This window comes from Scyliorhinus torazame, chromosome 14, assembly GCF_047496885.1.
Source record: "Scyliorhinus torazame isolate Kashiwa2021f chromosome 14, sScyTor2.1, whole genome shotgun sequence".
NCBI lineage: Eukaryota > Metazoa > Chordata > Chondrichthyes > Carcharhiniformes > Scyliorhinidae > Scyliorhinus > Scyliorhinus torazame.
Window position 1 is genome coordinate 105,023,988 of NC_092720.1, and position 16,332 is coordinate 105,040,319.

The following is a 16,332-nucleotide window of genomic DNA, read 5'->3' on the forward strand; positions in this document are numbered from 1 at the left end:
CAATTTAATTTTAGCCTTTTTCTCTGCAATAGTAATAGCTCCACTATTATGTGAGACTGTAATTGTGAAATCTGCTGAAACCCATTAAAATACAGTCAACGGTACCATCCACCACTCTGATTCAATGTCTGATTACAAGGCTGTGACCGAAAAGAGGTGCACTTTGACTTAAACCTTAGAATCAACTCCTTATGAAACCCCCAGAATTGGAAATAATGAGCAGTAGAGAAGTGAAACTGATTGGAGCTTGACTGTACCTAATAGGGACAGTGCGATACTTGGGAGCTGATACACCGTGTCTCACCGTGACCTAACAATACTATTCAGACAGACTGGTTTGAACCCCCAAGTGAGTAAATATCATTCTTGTAATAACACTGAAAGAAGCTGATACTTATCAAGTGAAGCAGGAAAAGCCATTACTGAAGGCTGAATTCACAGTTCTAAGAGAAAAGTAAGAAATTTTATGAAAAGGCAATATAAAGAGATTGTGTTATCCAGCAGCAAGGGCTCGCAAGTAAAATAGTTATTGGTCTGGCTTGCATTATCAAATCCTCACGTTGCTCTGACCAGACAGAAACTTATGGGGCTGGATTCTCCGGTCACCGACGGCGAAATCGCGTTCGGCAATCGGCCGGATATTCAAAGTTCCCGACCAAATTGGGGTCGGCGCTGCTTTCGCGATGCTCCGCCCCCTCCAAAGCGGCGTATCGACGGCCTCGGGGCGTTGCCTGAGGCCGGCACCCCCGAAGCTCTGTCCCCGACCAGCCGAGTTCCCAATGGCGTCGGTCGCTGGTGCTATCATCCGTCGGGGACTCGGCGTGACGGGTGCAGACTCAGTCCAACGGCATCACAGTCGGGGGATGGCCAATCCGCGGGCAGGGGGGACTGTATCAGGTGCTGGGGGCACTGTTGGGGGTGGTCTGGATCGTGCGAGCCGGCCAAAGGGGGGGGACTATTTTGCAAGCTGGGTCTGTGAGTGGCGGTGACCATATTGCAAGGCGCAGCCACTGCAGGCGGCCGCCGTGCGCATGCGTGGCCACGGACCTGGCAATTCTCCGTGTCGTATTGGCAGATAGAGCCGGGTGCTCTACGCTGCCGGCATGCTAGCCCCCAACTACACACCGGATCGGTGGCTGTTTTGCGCAGAATTTTCGGGCGTAAAACACCTCTGTTTCCACATCGGCGTGAAGACATAGCCTCACAATTGGAGAATCCAGCCCATGAAATCTGGTGCAGCTTCAACACATTGTTGTGTAAGAGTAGATAATAATGTTTTTGGTTAATTATATCATTATAAAAGCTGTGATAAACCATCTCAAAAGAAAATGTAATATGTTGACCGTGTTCCTTTAAATCAATTATACAGAAATAATTATATAAAGTATAGTCATGACAATTGCAAAATGAACATGTGCAAAAACAAATTTAGATGTTTAAACAGGAAATGCGTTTCTTACTATGGAAAAGCAATCTTAATTGCTGATTCAAAAAAATGGAAGCAGTAAAATATTAGGTTCACCTGGTAACTGTTCACTTCCTGGTAACTTGTTCCCTCATAAATGTTTCTGTCCAAGTTTATCATGGAAAATTCTTAAACTCTTCCCCAGCACCATTGCTGGTGAGAGGGTCACATTAATAAATTGTGCTCAGGCTGCTTCCGTTAAAAAAGGTGGACATACAAATTTGTAATAGAAATAGAAATATGTGGAGAGAATGTTGGATTTTTAAGTGGGGACTGCATTGTATCTGCATTCCCTGATCTAAACAACCCCTGCCAAGTAAGCCTGCTTTGCCTCAGAGTGACTCATACGTATGGGAAAGGTTGAAGATAGTGCAAAATTAATGTTTAATAAATGAAAAACCATCCTCTCCACATTGAACAGTTGTCGGCCATATGCATTTACAGAATGGACCAGTTACGGTTTCTCTTTCTGTTCCAGCCATCGAGAAGCGTGATGTCAAGCACTGCCAACGCATACGACACTTTGTAAATGTATTTGTGGTTGAAACATCCATCTGCGAAAGGGACTGAAGTCACAAAGTTTACAGTATCTATGTTACTCAAGGCACAGCTGCTTGCAGTTATTCTTGCACACAAGGTCAACGATATATTAGTTTCCTACACTCTTGTTCATGTCTTTGTGGTGACTCTGCAATCCTGTAATGAAGTGGTCAAAGTTGCATTTTAACATTGCATTAGTTGCTTTTTGCAATCCAACAGCCTTTATGCTGCTGACGAATCATTCAGAACAGAAAGGGTAACCTCTCTCCCTCCTCATAACACTGCATGGCTGTATCTGTTAAACATCCAAATTAGGAGTATGTACTTCACAGCATATTTCACAAGTTTCAGTTGAAAAGACAAAAGTAACAAAATTACTATTTCGACCAAAATGAGAAAAGAGAAATGTACACCTGAGCCAAAAATGACTGTTGCGTATATTTATGTTGCAAATGTAGCATAGAAGTAAATGATATGCTTGAAAGAATAAAATTGTTGAATCAAAAGTAGACTCACATTCTTCTTCATGCCTCCATCTGTGTCTCTGTTTCTTTACTGCAGGCTGGGACACTTTGTCAGACATGCTGTGGAAGCAATGTCCATTATCACATTCCTGGAGAGATTTTTCCTGTTCAGCCCTACTGTGCCAAACCATCCAAAACACTCCAGTGAACAATACTGAGCACATAGTATATTGATGTTCCAAAGAACAGGCACATCATTAATTTTCCTTCTGCATTACTCATGCCCAAAAACCAGCAGGAAGGAGACACACTTAAGCTGTCACTTACAATTGAAAACCTTATATTCTGTTGAACATCCAAATTAGGAGTGTCATGATATGTAAACATGCAGCTAATGAACACATAGAATAGGACACGACAATGAGCAGTCAGGACACTCAGGGGTGGTATCTCACTATAAAAGGGGTGAGGCACTCACACCCCGCCTCTTTCCACAGACCAACATCTACAGAGTGAGACAGGGTGTATCCTCAGCATCACACCCCAGCACGTGGCTTAGAGCAGGCTGGTTCAGTTAGACTGTGTTACTACATTTAGATTAGCAGAGAGTCAAACTCATTGAGAACTGTGCTAATAGATCAATAAAACACATTGAACTCACTTCAAAGTCTGGAGCATCTTTTACTCAAAACTGCATCAAGTGGCAGCTTGTGTTATTCCAAATTTCATAACACAACAAGGAGTATGTATTGCACAGCATAACACAAGTTTCAGTTGAATTACTATTTCGTCCAAAATAAGACTAGAAACGTACACAGGGCAGCACGGTAGCACAGTGGTTAGCACAGTTGCGTCACAGCTCCAGGGTCCCAGGTTTGATTCCCAGCTTGAGTCACTGTCTGCGGAGTCTGCACTTTCACCCCCTGTGTGTGTGGGTTTCTCCCGGGTGCTCCAGTTTATTCCCACAGTCCAAAGATGTGCAGGTTAGGTGGATCAGCCATGATGAATTGCCCTTAGTGTCCAAAAAAAAGGTTAGGTGGGATTACTGGGTTACGGAGATAGGGTGGCAGCATAGGCTTGAGTGGGGTGCTCTTTGCAAGGGCCAGCACAGACTTGATAGGCCAAATGGACGCCTTCTGTTCTATAAATTCTATGATTCCAAAAGACTGCATGTAAAATCTTTGTAAAAGCTCACTGCATGATTCGTGGTTACATACTGAAACAAAGGATGTTGTAGCCACGTAAAATGGCTGATTCCCGATTAGAATAGTCAAACCTCGATTTAAAATGGCGAACGGAAGAGGCTGATGGGAAAATCAGCCAACATGACTCAAACGGACAGCTGCAGGTAAAACCGTGTATTCGCCTCTGGGGAGGTCAGTCCAGACCGATACCTGCAGCCATCAACATCACAACAGTCCAGCCATCTGCATTTTAATCAGCCATCCCCGGGAACGATTGCTACAAATTAGCAATTGAAAGCCTACCCAGACCTTTCGGCGCCAGCAGCGGCTAACACAAAGAAAGGTAAATGACCACCCCCAATCAAGGAATCGCTCCAGTATTGGAGCATATCGAACCAAGTGATTGGGACCAAGTCCAATCACTTGGGACCAGGTACGAGGTCCGCCCCGAGAGGCGGGAAGCCCCTGGGGACTATAAGAATAGGGGCCAAGTTCAACTCGACCCTTCTCTTCCTGCTCGCAACCTTCGAGACCTTTCTACAAGAAACTGTAAGTGTTACTCCAGCGATCGCTACCAGATAGGCGCTCCTGACTATCGACTTGTACCAGCTTTTGAATCCTGCAGGCTCAGAACCAATTCGAAAGACCATTTGTTTCCCTGACCTGGTGGGCCATTTCCAAAGTTAAGTATTGGCTTTTAGTGGTAGGTAGTAGTCTAGAAGTAGGATTATTGTATAAGTATTAATTGCTGTATATAATAAATGAGCGTTGATTTAACTCTTACTAAGCGTCGTGTTGCATTATTAATCATTACTTGGACTTGAACCACGTGGCGGTATCAGAAAGATACCTGGCGACTCATGAGCAAAGGTGACAGAATTAGAATAAGTAAACTAAGGCTAAAACGAGCAACAATGTGTTTCAGGATGGCCACAAATCTGCCAATAATGATCTTGTTACTTTTGGAAAATGCAGCAGTGCAGTGAAATTAGTTACTTTTTTCTGTTTGTTATTCAGTGAAGGGAAGGGAATAGGTGCATCAGTCATCCAGTTGAACTATGTTTGGGTAGCATATTCACTGAAACAGCAGGCAATCTCACTCGCCTGGGAGGCGATGGAGACAAAATGTTGCAGGAAGAGGTGATGTGCGATATAGGCGTGATAATCCCTAAAAGGAAGAAAGTCCCCTTGCGTGCACGTTTAGCCCATGATTCCCCGCACCCCCCAAAAACACCCAGGCCGGGCTTCCCAGTCCGATCATGCACGTGCAAAAAATGCCAGCCTGGCATCTTGGCAATGCCAACCTGGCAGTGCCCTTGCCAGATAACAGTGCCACCTGGGCATCTTGGCAGTGTTGCTAACTTTGCCTTAGTTTAATTGCTCTGTTTTATCACCTTTGCTCTTGAGTCGCCAGGTATCTTTATGATACCGCCACGTGGTTCAAATACGAGTAATGATCAATAATCCAATACACCGATTAGTAAGATTTAAATCAAAACACATTTATTATACACAGTAATCACTACTCATGCATAAATTCTACATCTAAGCTACTTCTTACAACTAACAGGCCTATACTTAACTTGGAACTGGCCCACGAGGTCAGGGAAACCTTTCGTTCGGGTTCTGCGGGATTCGAAGTTGGTACAGATTGATAGCTCAGAGCACCTATCTCGTAGCGAGCGTTGAAGTAAGACTTATAGATTCGATCGGCTGCTGAAGAGTGACGAGAGCTGGAAGCGAGCCGAAGAAGAAGAGAGCGACTTGAACTTGGGGCTCAATTCTTATAGTCCCCAGGGGCTTCCCGCCTGTCGGGGCAGACCGTGTACCTGGTCCCAAGTGATTGGACTTTGTCCCAATCACTTGGTTCGATTTTCTCCAATGCTGGAGCGGTTCCCTGATCGATGGGCGGTCTTGAGTTGGTCGTTCACCTCCTTTTGTGTAGGCTTCCGCTGGCGCCAAAGAGTCTGGTCTTGCTTTATGTGTCTAAATATTGCTCATTGTTCCCAGGGATTGCTCATTAGTATGCAGATGGCTGGTGTTTTGTTATGCTGATGGTTGCTGGTATCGATCTTGTCTGGCCTTTCCAGAGGCAAATACACAATAAACCTGCAGCTGCTCATTTTTGTCCTGTTGGCTGACTTTCCCATCAGCCTTTGCCATTCACCATTTTAAATCGGGAGTTAGCCATTTTAAGTGGCTACATACCCTCCTTGTGATCCTGACACGAAGTGTGAAGGATCACATAACTATGTTGCTTTCCATTCCCTGACATGGGGGGGGGGGCACTTCCTTCATGGCCTCTGCACTGACCATAGCTATGCAAAAAATTTTAAACTAACAATTCTAAGGGCGCTATGTCAGACAGGGACATGCATTACAAAACAATAAACTGGGAACCTCTAACTATCCTTAATACACTACACTCACTTAAACATTTCATCATCCTAACTTCCTCAACCATACAACAAAATCATAGCAGTTTATACATCAGTCTTCCTGGCTTGGCAGTCAAGCTCAGGATCGTACAACTTGCTCATGCACAGTTCTTTACATTTCTTTATTTACAATAAACGCAAGTGAATGTTCTTTATTATAGATCGCGGGGGTCAGGGGTCTGGTCATATCCGAAAATAGGGGATCTGATCCTATGTACTGGGGTTCGAGCGGGGTAGGCTCTCCTCCATTTCCGTAGACGCATAGTCTACACGATGCAGCAGAGTATCGCTAATACCAGTAAGGTTTCTATTACATATGCCAGAGAGTACCAGGTTATAAACCTGGCACACCAAGATGATGTGGTGTCGCTGGTGACTGGGCTCTGGGTACTGCGGGGAAGTGAAACATTAACGGCTGGGGGGCTTGAAGTCATGGGGTTCGCGTTCACTCGCAACCAAATGTCCATTATCATGAGGGTGATCCATGTGGAGGAAGTCCTCATGGCTCATCTCTTTCCTTTTCTTTTCTTCTCTTCTCCGGTCCTGGAGCTTCTGGAGTTCTGCGGAAACAAGCATAGTGTCTGTAACTATCTTTGTTTAATATCTCGTACGATAGTGTATCTGTCCTGTAGTGCCAATTACTCCCTTTATAATTGGTCACTATGTGTGACTCCCTCATTTTTTTTCAAAAATCGAATTTTAGGACAAGACACACTTCCCAATAATGAACCAGTGCGAGCCGTCTCGCAGACTGCGCAATTTACCATCCCAATGTTTCAGGTTGTAACTAGCATGTGATTGGCAACCTAAAGGTTACCTAAACAAAACAAAACTTTTTTAACGAAAAGTGCCAAAATGAGATGTGTATGGGCCGCAACGGGTAAGAGTTGGATGGAGTCCCCGGGTAGGACGGCTACCAATGCCGTGTCTCCCCTACCCGAGCATAGTTGAACAGAGGGGGGGGGTTCCCAAGCAGGGCGGGTCCCAAGCCGTGTCTCCACTGCCTGAGCAACCGACAAGAACGGGCGAGAAATGTAGTCATCGTGGTGGGGCTGCCGTAGTGGTTCTTTCCCTCGAACCAGAAGGGCAGTTCCGAATGGGCGTCTGGTACCTTCTGGCTATCGTCCGAGTCATGGTCGCTGTCTCTGCTGCTGCAGTCTGTGGGCGTTCCGGGGCGGAATGTATATTTAGGGGGTGGAGTCGAGGTCAAGTCCGTGGCTGGGCTGGACGTGTTGGGGGATGGTAGGGTTACGTTGGCTGTGGGCGGGGCGTTGTGTGCTGTGTTGAGCATGACGTGGTGTGCGTGGTTCGACTGTGTTCCATATGCCTTCAGCTGGTTTATATGGAACCACGCAGTCTTACCGTTGGGGTACTTTATTTTATATACAGAAGGGCTTACTTTATCTGCAATGTAGTACGGACCCGAGTATTTTGGTGACAGGAATGTGCTGGGGTTATATACAGAGAGCATAACTTGCTGTCCTATACTGTACTCAGTCGCATGCACTGTCTTGTCGAAACAAGCCTTGCTCTGTTTCTTTCTGGTGCCCAATTTTACTGCGGCTGCTAGCTGAGCCGTTTTAACATTTTCCACTAATTGTTCGACTGCTTTCTTGTGTGTGAGGGCCGTCACTTCGGGGCTGGTCAAGTCCAAACCTAATAAATATTCTGTGCCTTTCATGGGGCGTCTGGTCATGAGGGTGGGTGGGGTGTAACCTGTGGAAGTAGAAATTGTGTTACGCAAAAACATCAGCGCAAAAGGGAGGACCGAGTCCCAAGTGGTGTTGTTTTGCTGGACCATTTTTCAGAGGGTGGAGTTTAGGGTCCGATTCATGCGCTCCATGATACCACTCGACTGTGGGTGGTATGCTATGTGGAATTTTTGGGTGATGCCAAATATCGTGAGGACGTTCTGCATGACACGTCCCGTAAAATGGGAACCTTGGTCGGATTCAATGCTGCGGGGGAGTCCCCATCTTGTAAACATGTGGTGGGTCAAAATCTTGGCTGTGGTTTTTGCCGTGTTTGTGCGGGCTGGGAATGCTTCCACCCATTTCGTAAATGTGTCGATTACCACAAGTACATATTTATAGCCATTCCTGCAAGGGGGCAATGGTCCTAAAAAATCAATCTGGAGGTTAGTCCAGGGGCCATTAACGGGTCGGGTGTGGCTGAGTTGAGCCTTTTTGGCATATCTGTCCGGATTATTCTGGGCGCAGATAAGACAATTCTCGATGTAATGGTTTACATCTTCCTTTAAATTCGGCCACCAACAAAGCTGTTTGAGATGGGCTGTAGTGGGATCGATTCCCTGATGTCCATGACCGTGATGGAACAAACAAACCAGTTGATTCCTGTCCTGTTCAGGAACCACATAAAGGGTGTCTTTTAACACCACACCGTCATGTGTGGTCAGTGCATTTTTGAATCTCTCATCGGGAGCTGGATAGTTTCCTTTTACAATCTCCCTGAGATTGCTGCCCTGCTTCTGGGCCTCGACTAGATCCTCGATCTTTGCCTGTGAGACCTGAACTGCACTCACTGGTGCGCCTTCGGGGGGTGTCCAACAGTATCCATGCCTGGAACCTGCCTTAGCCAGTGCGTCAACTTTCACATTTCCAAGGGGGGGAGGAACGATGGTGACTACGAACCTTGACTATCCCAAAAGTCCTGTTCTGTGCTCGCTCTAAAATGTGACAAAGCAATGGGGCTGAGGGGAGGGGTTTTCCGTCTGCGGAAACAAATCCTCTTGCTTTCCACAGGGGCAGAAATTCCATGAGGCTGTTGCAGACATAGAGGCTGTCCGAGTATATGTCGGCTGGGGAAAGAATCTGGGTGTTTCACTATATATGCGATGGCCGCGGGCTCTGCTGCCTGCGTGCCTAAGTGGCCTGGAAGTTTCAACGATATCTCCTCAAGGGCATGTCCCTGCGAGTCCTCGACATAGATACCGCAACCTGTTATGCGCTTCCCATCCAAGACTGTGGAAGATCCATCCACATAGATTTTTATGGGCTCACACGTGTCCGTGTGCTGGGGGCTCTGGGTTGAACTACCTATCTTCCTGGGGGGTGTTTTAGCAATAAAGGGGCCTGTGTTGTGGTGTGGAGAGACAATTTCGCATTCATGGGGGGGATCCGGGGCACTGTAAGTTGTCGGCTAAATAGGTGTGCGTCTTTGTCCTTTTAACAGTGATGTCCCATCCCTGCAAGAGAAGGCTCCATCTCGCTGCTCTAATCTGGCTGACTGTACCGTCCTTGAGTCGTCCGTCCAGTAAAGGTTGGGTGGGGGTGTGTTCGGTGAGAATTTTAATGGGGTTCAGTCCGGTAATATATGAAAAATACTGGACTGCCAGAATACTGCGAGCAGGTGCCTCTCACAAGCTTAAAATCCCTGCTCCACAGAATCTAAAATTCTGGAGTCGTAAGCTACGGGCCTTAACTGGTCGTGCCGTTCCTGGAGGAGCGCGGCTGAAAGGGTGCGGTCTGTGGTAGCTACCTCTATGGCGTGAGGGGAAAGCGGGTCTGGAACTTGTAGTGCGAGGGCTGCTATGAGTGCCTGTTTTAAAGAGTCCACAGCATTCGTATGCTGCGGAAGCCATTCCCAGGGGGCTCCTTTCTTTCGGAGGTCTGAGAGGGGCGCTGCCTTGCTGGCGAAACCGTCAATGTGGTTTCGGCAGTAGCCAACCAGTCCTTAAAACGACGGGAGGGCTGAAACGTTCTGGGGAAGGGGCAATTTAGCAATCGAGTCAATCCTTTTATGCTCGATCTCACATTTACCATGTGTGATAATTGTTCCCAAATATATCACCTTTTCTTCTAAAATCTGGGCCTTTTTGGGGTTGACTTTTCAACCGATTGAGTGTAATAGTTCCAGGAGTTCGGACAGAAGCTCAATGTACTCTTCCTTGGTGTCTGTCTGCAGTAGTAGGTCGTCTACGTACTGAACGAGACATTCGGGGCGAGAGAATTTGACTAAACCATTTGCCAGTTGTCGGTGGAAAATGGAGGGGGAGTTGTGGAAGCCTTGTGGCAGGCATGTCCATGTGTACTGCTGTGCTTTAAAGGTGAAGGCAAATTTGTACTGGCACGCCTTTGCCAATGGAATGGACCAGAATCCATTACTAACGTCCCAAACCGTAAAGAATCGGGAATTGAGTCCCTGCTTGAGCATGGTCTCGGGACTTGTTGCTACTGTGGGGGCTGCTGCGGGGGTGATTTTGTTGAGCTCCCGGTAATCGATGGACAGTCGCCATGATCCATCGGGCTTTCTCACTGGCCAAATCGGGGCACTGTTAGTGGAGGCTACTGATCTAAGTACGCCCTGCTCTAATAAGCTTTCTATTACCTTGGAGATTTCTCCCTCTGCCTCTTGGGGAAATCCATATTGTTTTTGGGGTCTAGGGTCAGGTCCTGTTATTTGTACAGAGCCAGTCATCCGTCCACAGTCGTGCTTGTGGGTTGCGAATGCTGCCCTGTTCTTTTGCAGAACTGCCCTTACCTCCTTGTCCGTGCTAAGCATGGTTGGGTTGAACCAAAATTCGCCTACTGCGCGAATTTTTTTTGCATACTCTCCTATGTTGAGCGTTGCGGGGGCTCTTGCGGATTTTGCCATCTTCCAGACACACTGGTTGACTGGATCAAATGAAATATTATGGGAATTCATGAAATCGATTCCCAGAATGTGTTCTGCTGTGTGGGGCAGGTCAACTAAAACTACGGGGTGCTTGGTGGTGATGTTACCGATTTGAATGGGTACAGGGGCTGTGATGTGTCCCTGCTATGAGTGGCCTGTAAAGCCGCTGAGCGTGATGGTGGCTGTAGTGGGCCACGTGTCTTTTTGAAACAGGGTGGAGGAATTTATTGTGGTGCAGGACCCTCCTGTGTCCCAGAGAAATTCGCTGGGCTGTCCCCGACTTTTCGCTGCAACTACCGGTCATCCGGACCTATCCCAAAGGGTGTCGCAAACCCAACTGGGGGAGCCCGTACACCGTCAGTCCGCTCCGGTCAAGTCCGTCTGATCTGAACGGGCGCTAACGCTATGAATGTGCTCTGTCTTTTTCTTACTCAGAGTGCCCGTCTGCTGGGCTCTCTGTGGCTTTTTAGGGGCATTGCACTCTCTTGCGAAGTGTCCCAACTGTCCACAGTTGTAACACTCCTGTGACTTGGGTGGGGTGCTGTTCTTTCCTTCATTCACCCATGCAGGGTTCGGGTGTGTTTTTACTGCCTGCATATCTGCACCGGCCTGCTTTTCCTCTGGATTCTTAACTGCGGGTTTACTTTGAACAGATTCCTCCCAAGCGCGGGACAATCTTTTCACTACCCACTTCTCGTTATGGGCCTCCTCTGAGGGATCATAACTCGTGCAGGCTTTCTGTCCTGTTTCTGTGGCATGGGAGATAAGGGTGTGGGTCCATTTGGCCCTGTTGTCTGGGGACAAATGGGCGCGGTCTAAGTCTCCAAAGACTGCTGCAAACTGGATCCACAGACGTCCAGCAAACGCTGTGGGGTGCTCGGATTTCTTTCGCCTACATTTGTTGAGGCCTTCTACGGGGTCACCCTGGTTATACCCGATCGCATCCAGGATCGTGGTATGCATTTCTGCAAGGGTGCCTCCTCCTACGTTCTGTGGGTCGGGAAGGGCTGCTGCTACTGAAGGGTCTAAACTTAAAACTGTGAGCTTTACATGCTCTCGCTCATCCAGGCCGTACATGGTCGCCTGATGTTTAACTGTGGCAAAGAAATGTTGGGGGTCTGAGGTGGGGAGGAACGGTGTGATCTTATCGCACGCATCCCGTAATTGGGTCACTGTAGGGGGGGTGTAGTATAAAAATTCCGCATCGTCCACTATGGCTGTGCAGCGGGTGGTTACAGGGTTCATTGGAGTGTGAACTATCTGCTCTGTGGGAGGTTGGGGTGCTTTTCTTTTTTGTGGCTTTACCTGCGCACATGTTCCCTGAACATATCTCTGCGCTGTTTCGTTCAATTCTTCCCAATCAGGGCCGTCTTCCTGATCAGGGGCTGGTTTAGCACACTGGGCTAAATCGCTGGCTATTAAAGCAGACCAGGGCAGGCCAGCAGCACGGTTCAATTCCCGTACCAGCCTCCCTGAACAGGCGCCGGAATGTGGCGACTAGGGGCTTTTCACAGTAACTTCATTTGAAGCCTACTTGTGACAATAAGCGATTTTCATTTTTTTCATTTCTAATCTTTCTCCAAAGGTTTCCTGAAAACCTTTCTGAACAGAAAGCAGTGATTGCAGCTCTGCAATCTGCTTCCGGCACTTTGCGTGATCTAGCGTGCTTTGTCTTTGTTCTGTGGTGGCAGCATGGAGTGCTCTTAATGCTGCCTTGAGGTCACTACACTGTTTCTGTAATGCCTCTACCTGTTTTTCCGTTTCCTCATGTACCAGGACTGCTCGTTGCGTGTCCTGATAGGCCTTTTCATATTGAGACTGGAAGCTGCTTAAGTGCGCCAGAGAAGACTGGTGTGCCCTTTTGGCATCCTCCACCTCTACATCTTTTGCTGGCAACTTCCTTCTCAATTCCAAATTCTCCTTTTCTACCTCGCTTACATCGACCTTGCTCATTCGATGTATGCCCTCAACTTCTTTCCGGAGCCTCCTAACGACCTCCTCTGTGCCTCGCAATTGTGCCAAGCAGGATACGATTGCCATCGACTTACGAGCTTTCCCCAAGCTCTTTTTGTGGATCTCGCTCAGGTTCTCCCACCAAGTATGTCCTATACTCCCGGGACCTGATTCCTCGTTGTCACAGAAATCATTCCAAAGGGGCCATCTTTTCCCTTTGGGATATTTCCTGATCTCTTCCTCCCAAATGGGACATTGTCCCACTCTATTGCAGCCGGTCGCTGCGACCGCAAATTCCTCGGGGTTCATTAGGCGCTGCATTGCCTGCATTGCCATCTTTCCTATCCGAATGCTGCTCTTCAAATTTGGGACAGGGGTTTTAATCCGAATGCTGCTCTTCAAATTTGGGACAGGGGTATTAAGGCGGTGCTGTAAATATGGGTACGGCTTTCGCTACTTTCTGATATACAAACTTCCGACAGTTTTGTCGCAACAAGACATCTATTAGTTTTACCTTATCGTCCTGTTAGTTACGCATGCATACACACACTTCCGAATTATGGGTATTGATCAGAACTGCTTGAACACTTGTGGTTTTCTGTTTCCAATTGGATCTCTAATTTAAATTCTTGGGTTCTCCCGGAGTGGTTTTCCACTTCTAGATTGGGTCCCGTCAGGATGTCGCCAAGTAATGTTGCTAACTTTGCCTTAGTTTAATTGCTCTGTTTTATCACCTCTGCTCTTGAGTCGCCAGATATCTTTATGATACCACCACGTGGTTCAAGTCCGAATAATGATCAATAATCCAATACACCAATTAGTAAGATTTAAATCAAAGCACATTTATTATACACAGTAATCACTACTCATGCATAAATTCTACGTCTAAGCTACTTCTTACAACTAACAGGCCTATACTTAACTTGGAACTGGCCCACCAGATCAGGGAAACAAATGGCCTTTCGTTCGGGTTCTGAGCCTGCGGGATTCGAAGTTGATACAGATTCATAGCGAACGAAAGGCCCAATCATTTGGTTCGATTTTCTCCAATGCTGGAGCGATTCCCTGATCGATGGGCGGCCTTGAAGTGCTTTATGTGTCTAAATGTTGCTCATTGTTCCCGGGGATTGCTCATTAGTATGCAAATGGCTGGTGCTTTGTTATGCTGATTGTTGCCGGTATCGATCTTGTCTGGCCTTTCCAGAGGTAAATACACAGTCAACCTGCAGCTGCTTGTTTTTGTCCTGTTGGCTGACTTTCCCATCAGCCTTTGCCGTTCGCCATTTTAAATCGGGAGTTAGCCATTTTAAGTGGCTACACTAGGTGCACTGTCAAGTTGCAAGGCTGGCACTGCAAAGGTTCCCAGGTTGCACCAGCAGTGAAGGGCACCATGCTGCCCAAAGGGCAAGTAGCTGGGGGCCTCTGATCGCTTGAGAGACACCAATGAGTTCCATCTGGTTTCCGTTGTGGGGACTAGTGATGAACTGCGTTTGCCCGAGGTCTCTGAGGCGAAGGGGTTGAATCAAAACTTCAGTGAGGCTTACTGCCGAGTTCTGTGAGATTCTGAACAGGACCCCACTCGGCATCTGGAAGGACTCCATTGCGTAAAAGCTCAGGTCGACCATCACCTTGACAGTCACCGGGAGCGGGGGTGCTCCCCCATACTCCTGTGGTGCCAGGTATGCCATGATCTGGCAGATGTGTTGCACTGTCCCCTTAGTCAGCTGGAGTCTTCGACGGCATGTCTGGTGTGGTAGGTCCTTGCATAACAGGCACTGTAGATCTTGCCCCCTGATGTCTGCCTCTCTTCACCCCTCCCCCCCACCGCCCTCCTTCTCCATCCCCACATTCACATCCGGCCTTTCTCCCTGGCACTCTGCCATCCACACCCCAGGCGCTGTTAGTGCCTGGCACTGTGGGGGCCTCTGATCCTGGCGCCCACCCTGCTGCCAGGGGTATTGGTGGCTGGTGCTTCCCATGCCAGCGGTACATTCTGTGGCCCCCGTCTGGTGCCATCATGTAGAGGCTACTGTGGCCACTGTCCTTCGGTGGCCCACGTGCTGCCCCGCCAGTGGTCGGCAGCCAGTTGGGGGAGGGGGGGAAGGTGGTGGGGTGGAGGGTGGGGGGAGTGGATGTACCCATACAGCCAGTGTCGCTCTGAGCAACCATGGGGCACAGTGGGTGGTCAACGGAGTGCACAAGAAGATGGCCGACTTGCTAACCGTGACAATGGCGGTCCATGCCTGGACACCCCAGTCCTGTGGAGGGTCACTCCAACCACACGGCCCATCCCCTGGTCACCCTTCATCAGCCCCACTGCCACTCCCGGGCTAGGCAGACATATCCCCTCACCCATTCTACCCTGCCAATGGCAAGACCAGCAGCCCACTGTCGTTCCTCTGCTTGTCCTCCTCTCTTCCCCCTCGCCTGCCACGGCGCCTGTTTCCCAGTTTTTAAAATCACAAGTGAAACTCCGTCGGTAATTCCTCCTGGCGGAGTATTGCGGAGGCCCTGGAGAATACCGGGTCAGGCCCACTAATGATATGCTTACGTGCAGAGCAGCATGCACTGACGCCGCTGTTGAGGCTCCGGAGCATGGCATTCTGAGAAGCGCCCTTACTTCCAACCCATCCCCGCAACCCAACAACCCCTCCTAACCTTTTTGGACACTAAGAGCAATTTATCATGGCCAATCCACTTAACCTGCATGTCTTTGGACTGTGGGAGGAAACCGGAGCACCCGGAGGAAAACCATGCACACACGGGGAGGACGTGCAGACACCGCACAGACAGTGACCCAGCAGGGAATCGAACCTGGGACCCTGGCGCTGTGAAGCCACAGTGCCAGCCACTTGTGCTACCGTGCTGCTCATTTGTTAATCTTACAAGCTTATTGTTCGACAGCAGCAGTTGCTATGTGACCTCAAACTGCCCTTGTATCATCTGGAGCCTTGGCTTTCACACCTGCACCAGGAGGTATGCTTGCATCAGGCTCCATTTTACTTTCTGCCAGCTTGTCCATTTCTTGTGGTAAAACATCTTCCAGGCGAGTGCTCTGTCCACACTGAATGGCAAAGCTGTGCAAGGCACAACACACTACAACAATCTTCGAGACTATTGCAATGTGTAATGTTTCCAAATTTGCAGACAACACTAAGGTGAGTGGTAAAGCAAAAAGTGCAGAGGATACCACAAGTCTGCAGAGGGATTTGGATAGGTTAAGTGAATGGGCTAGGGTCTGGCAGATGGAATACAATGTTGACAAATGTGAGGTTATCCATTTTGGTAGGAATAACAGCAAAAAGGATTATTATTTAAATGATAAAATATCAAAACATGCTGCTGTGCAGAGGGACCTGGGTGTGCTAGTGCATGAGTCGCAAAAAGTTGGTTTACAGATGCAACAGGTGATTAAGAAGGCAAATGGAATTTTGTCCTTCATTGCTAGAGGGATGGAGTTTAAGACTAGGGAGGTTATGCTGCAATTGGAGAAGGTGTTAGTGAGGCCACACCTGGAGAACTGTGTTCAGTTTTGGTCTCCTTACTTGAGAAAGGACGTACTGGCACTGGAGGGTGTGCAGAGGAGATTCACTAGGTTAATCCCAGAGCTGAATGGGTTGGATTACGAGGAGAGGTTGAGTAGACTGGGACTG

General features: G+C 48.1%; 1 protein-coding gene across 1 annotated transcript in view; it reads left to right on the plus strand.

Annotated features, from left to right (window-relative positions):
- Positions 1-2,511, plus strand: part of LOC140389931 (integral membrane protein 2C-like) — a 100,947-nt gene extending 98,436 nt beyond the window's left edge. Inside the window, exon 6 of the mRNA XM_072474587.1 lies at positions 1,944-2,511. Within this exon, the coding sequence (XP_072330688.1) occupies positions 1,944-2,035 (92 nt within the window). The 3' untranslated portion in view covers positions 2,036-2,511. The remainder of the gene's footprint in view (positions 1-1,943) is intronic.
- Positions 2,512-16,332: the final 13,821 nt, after the last annotated feature.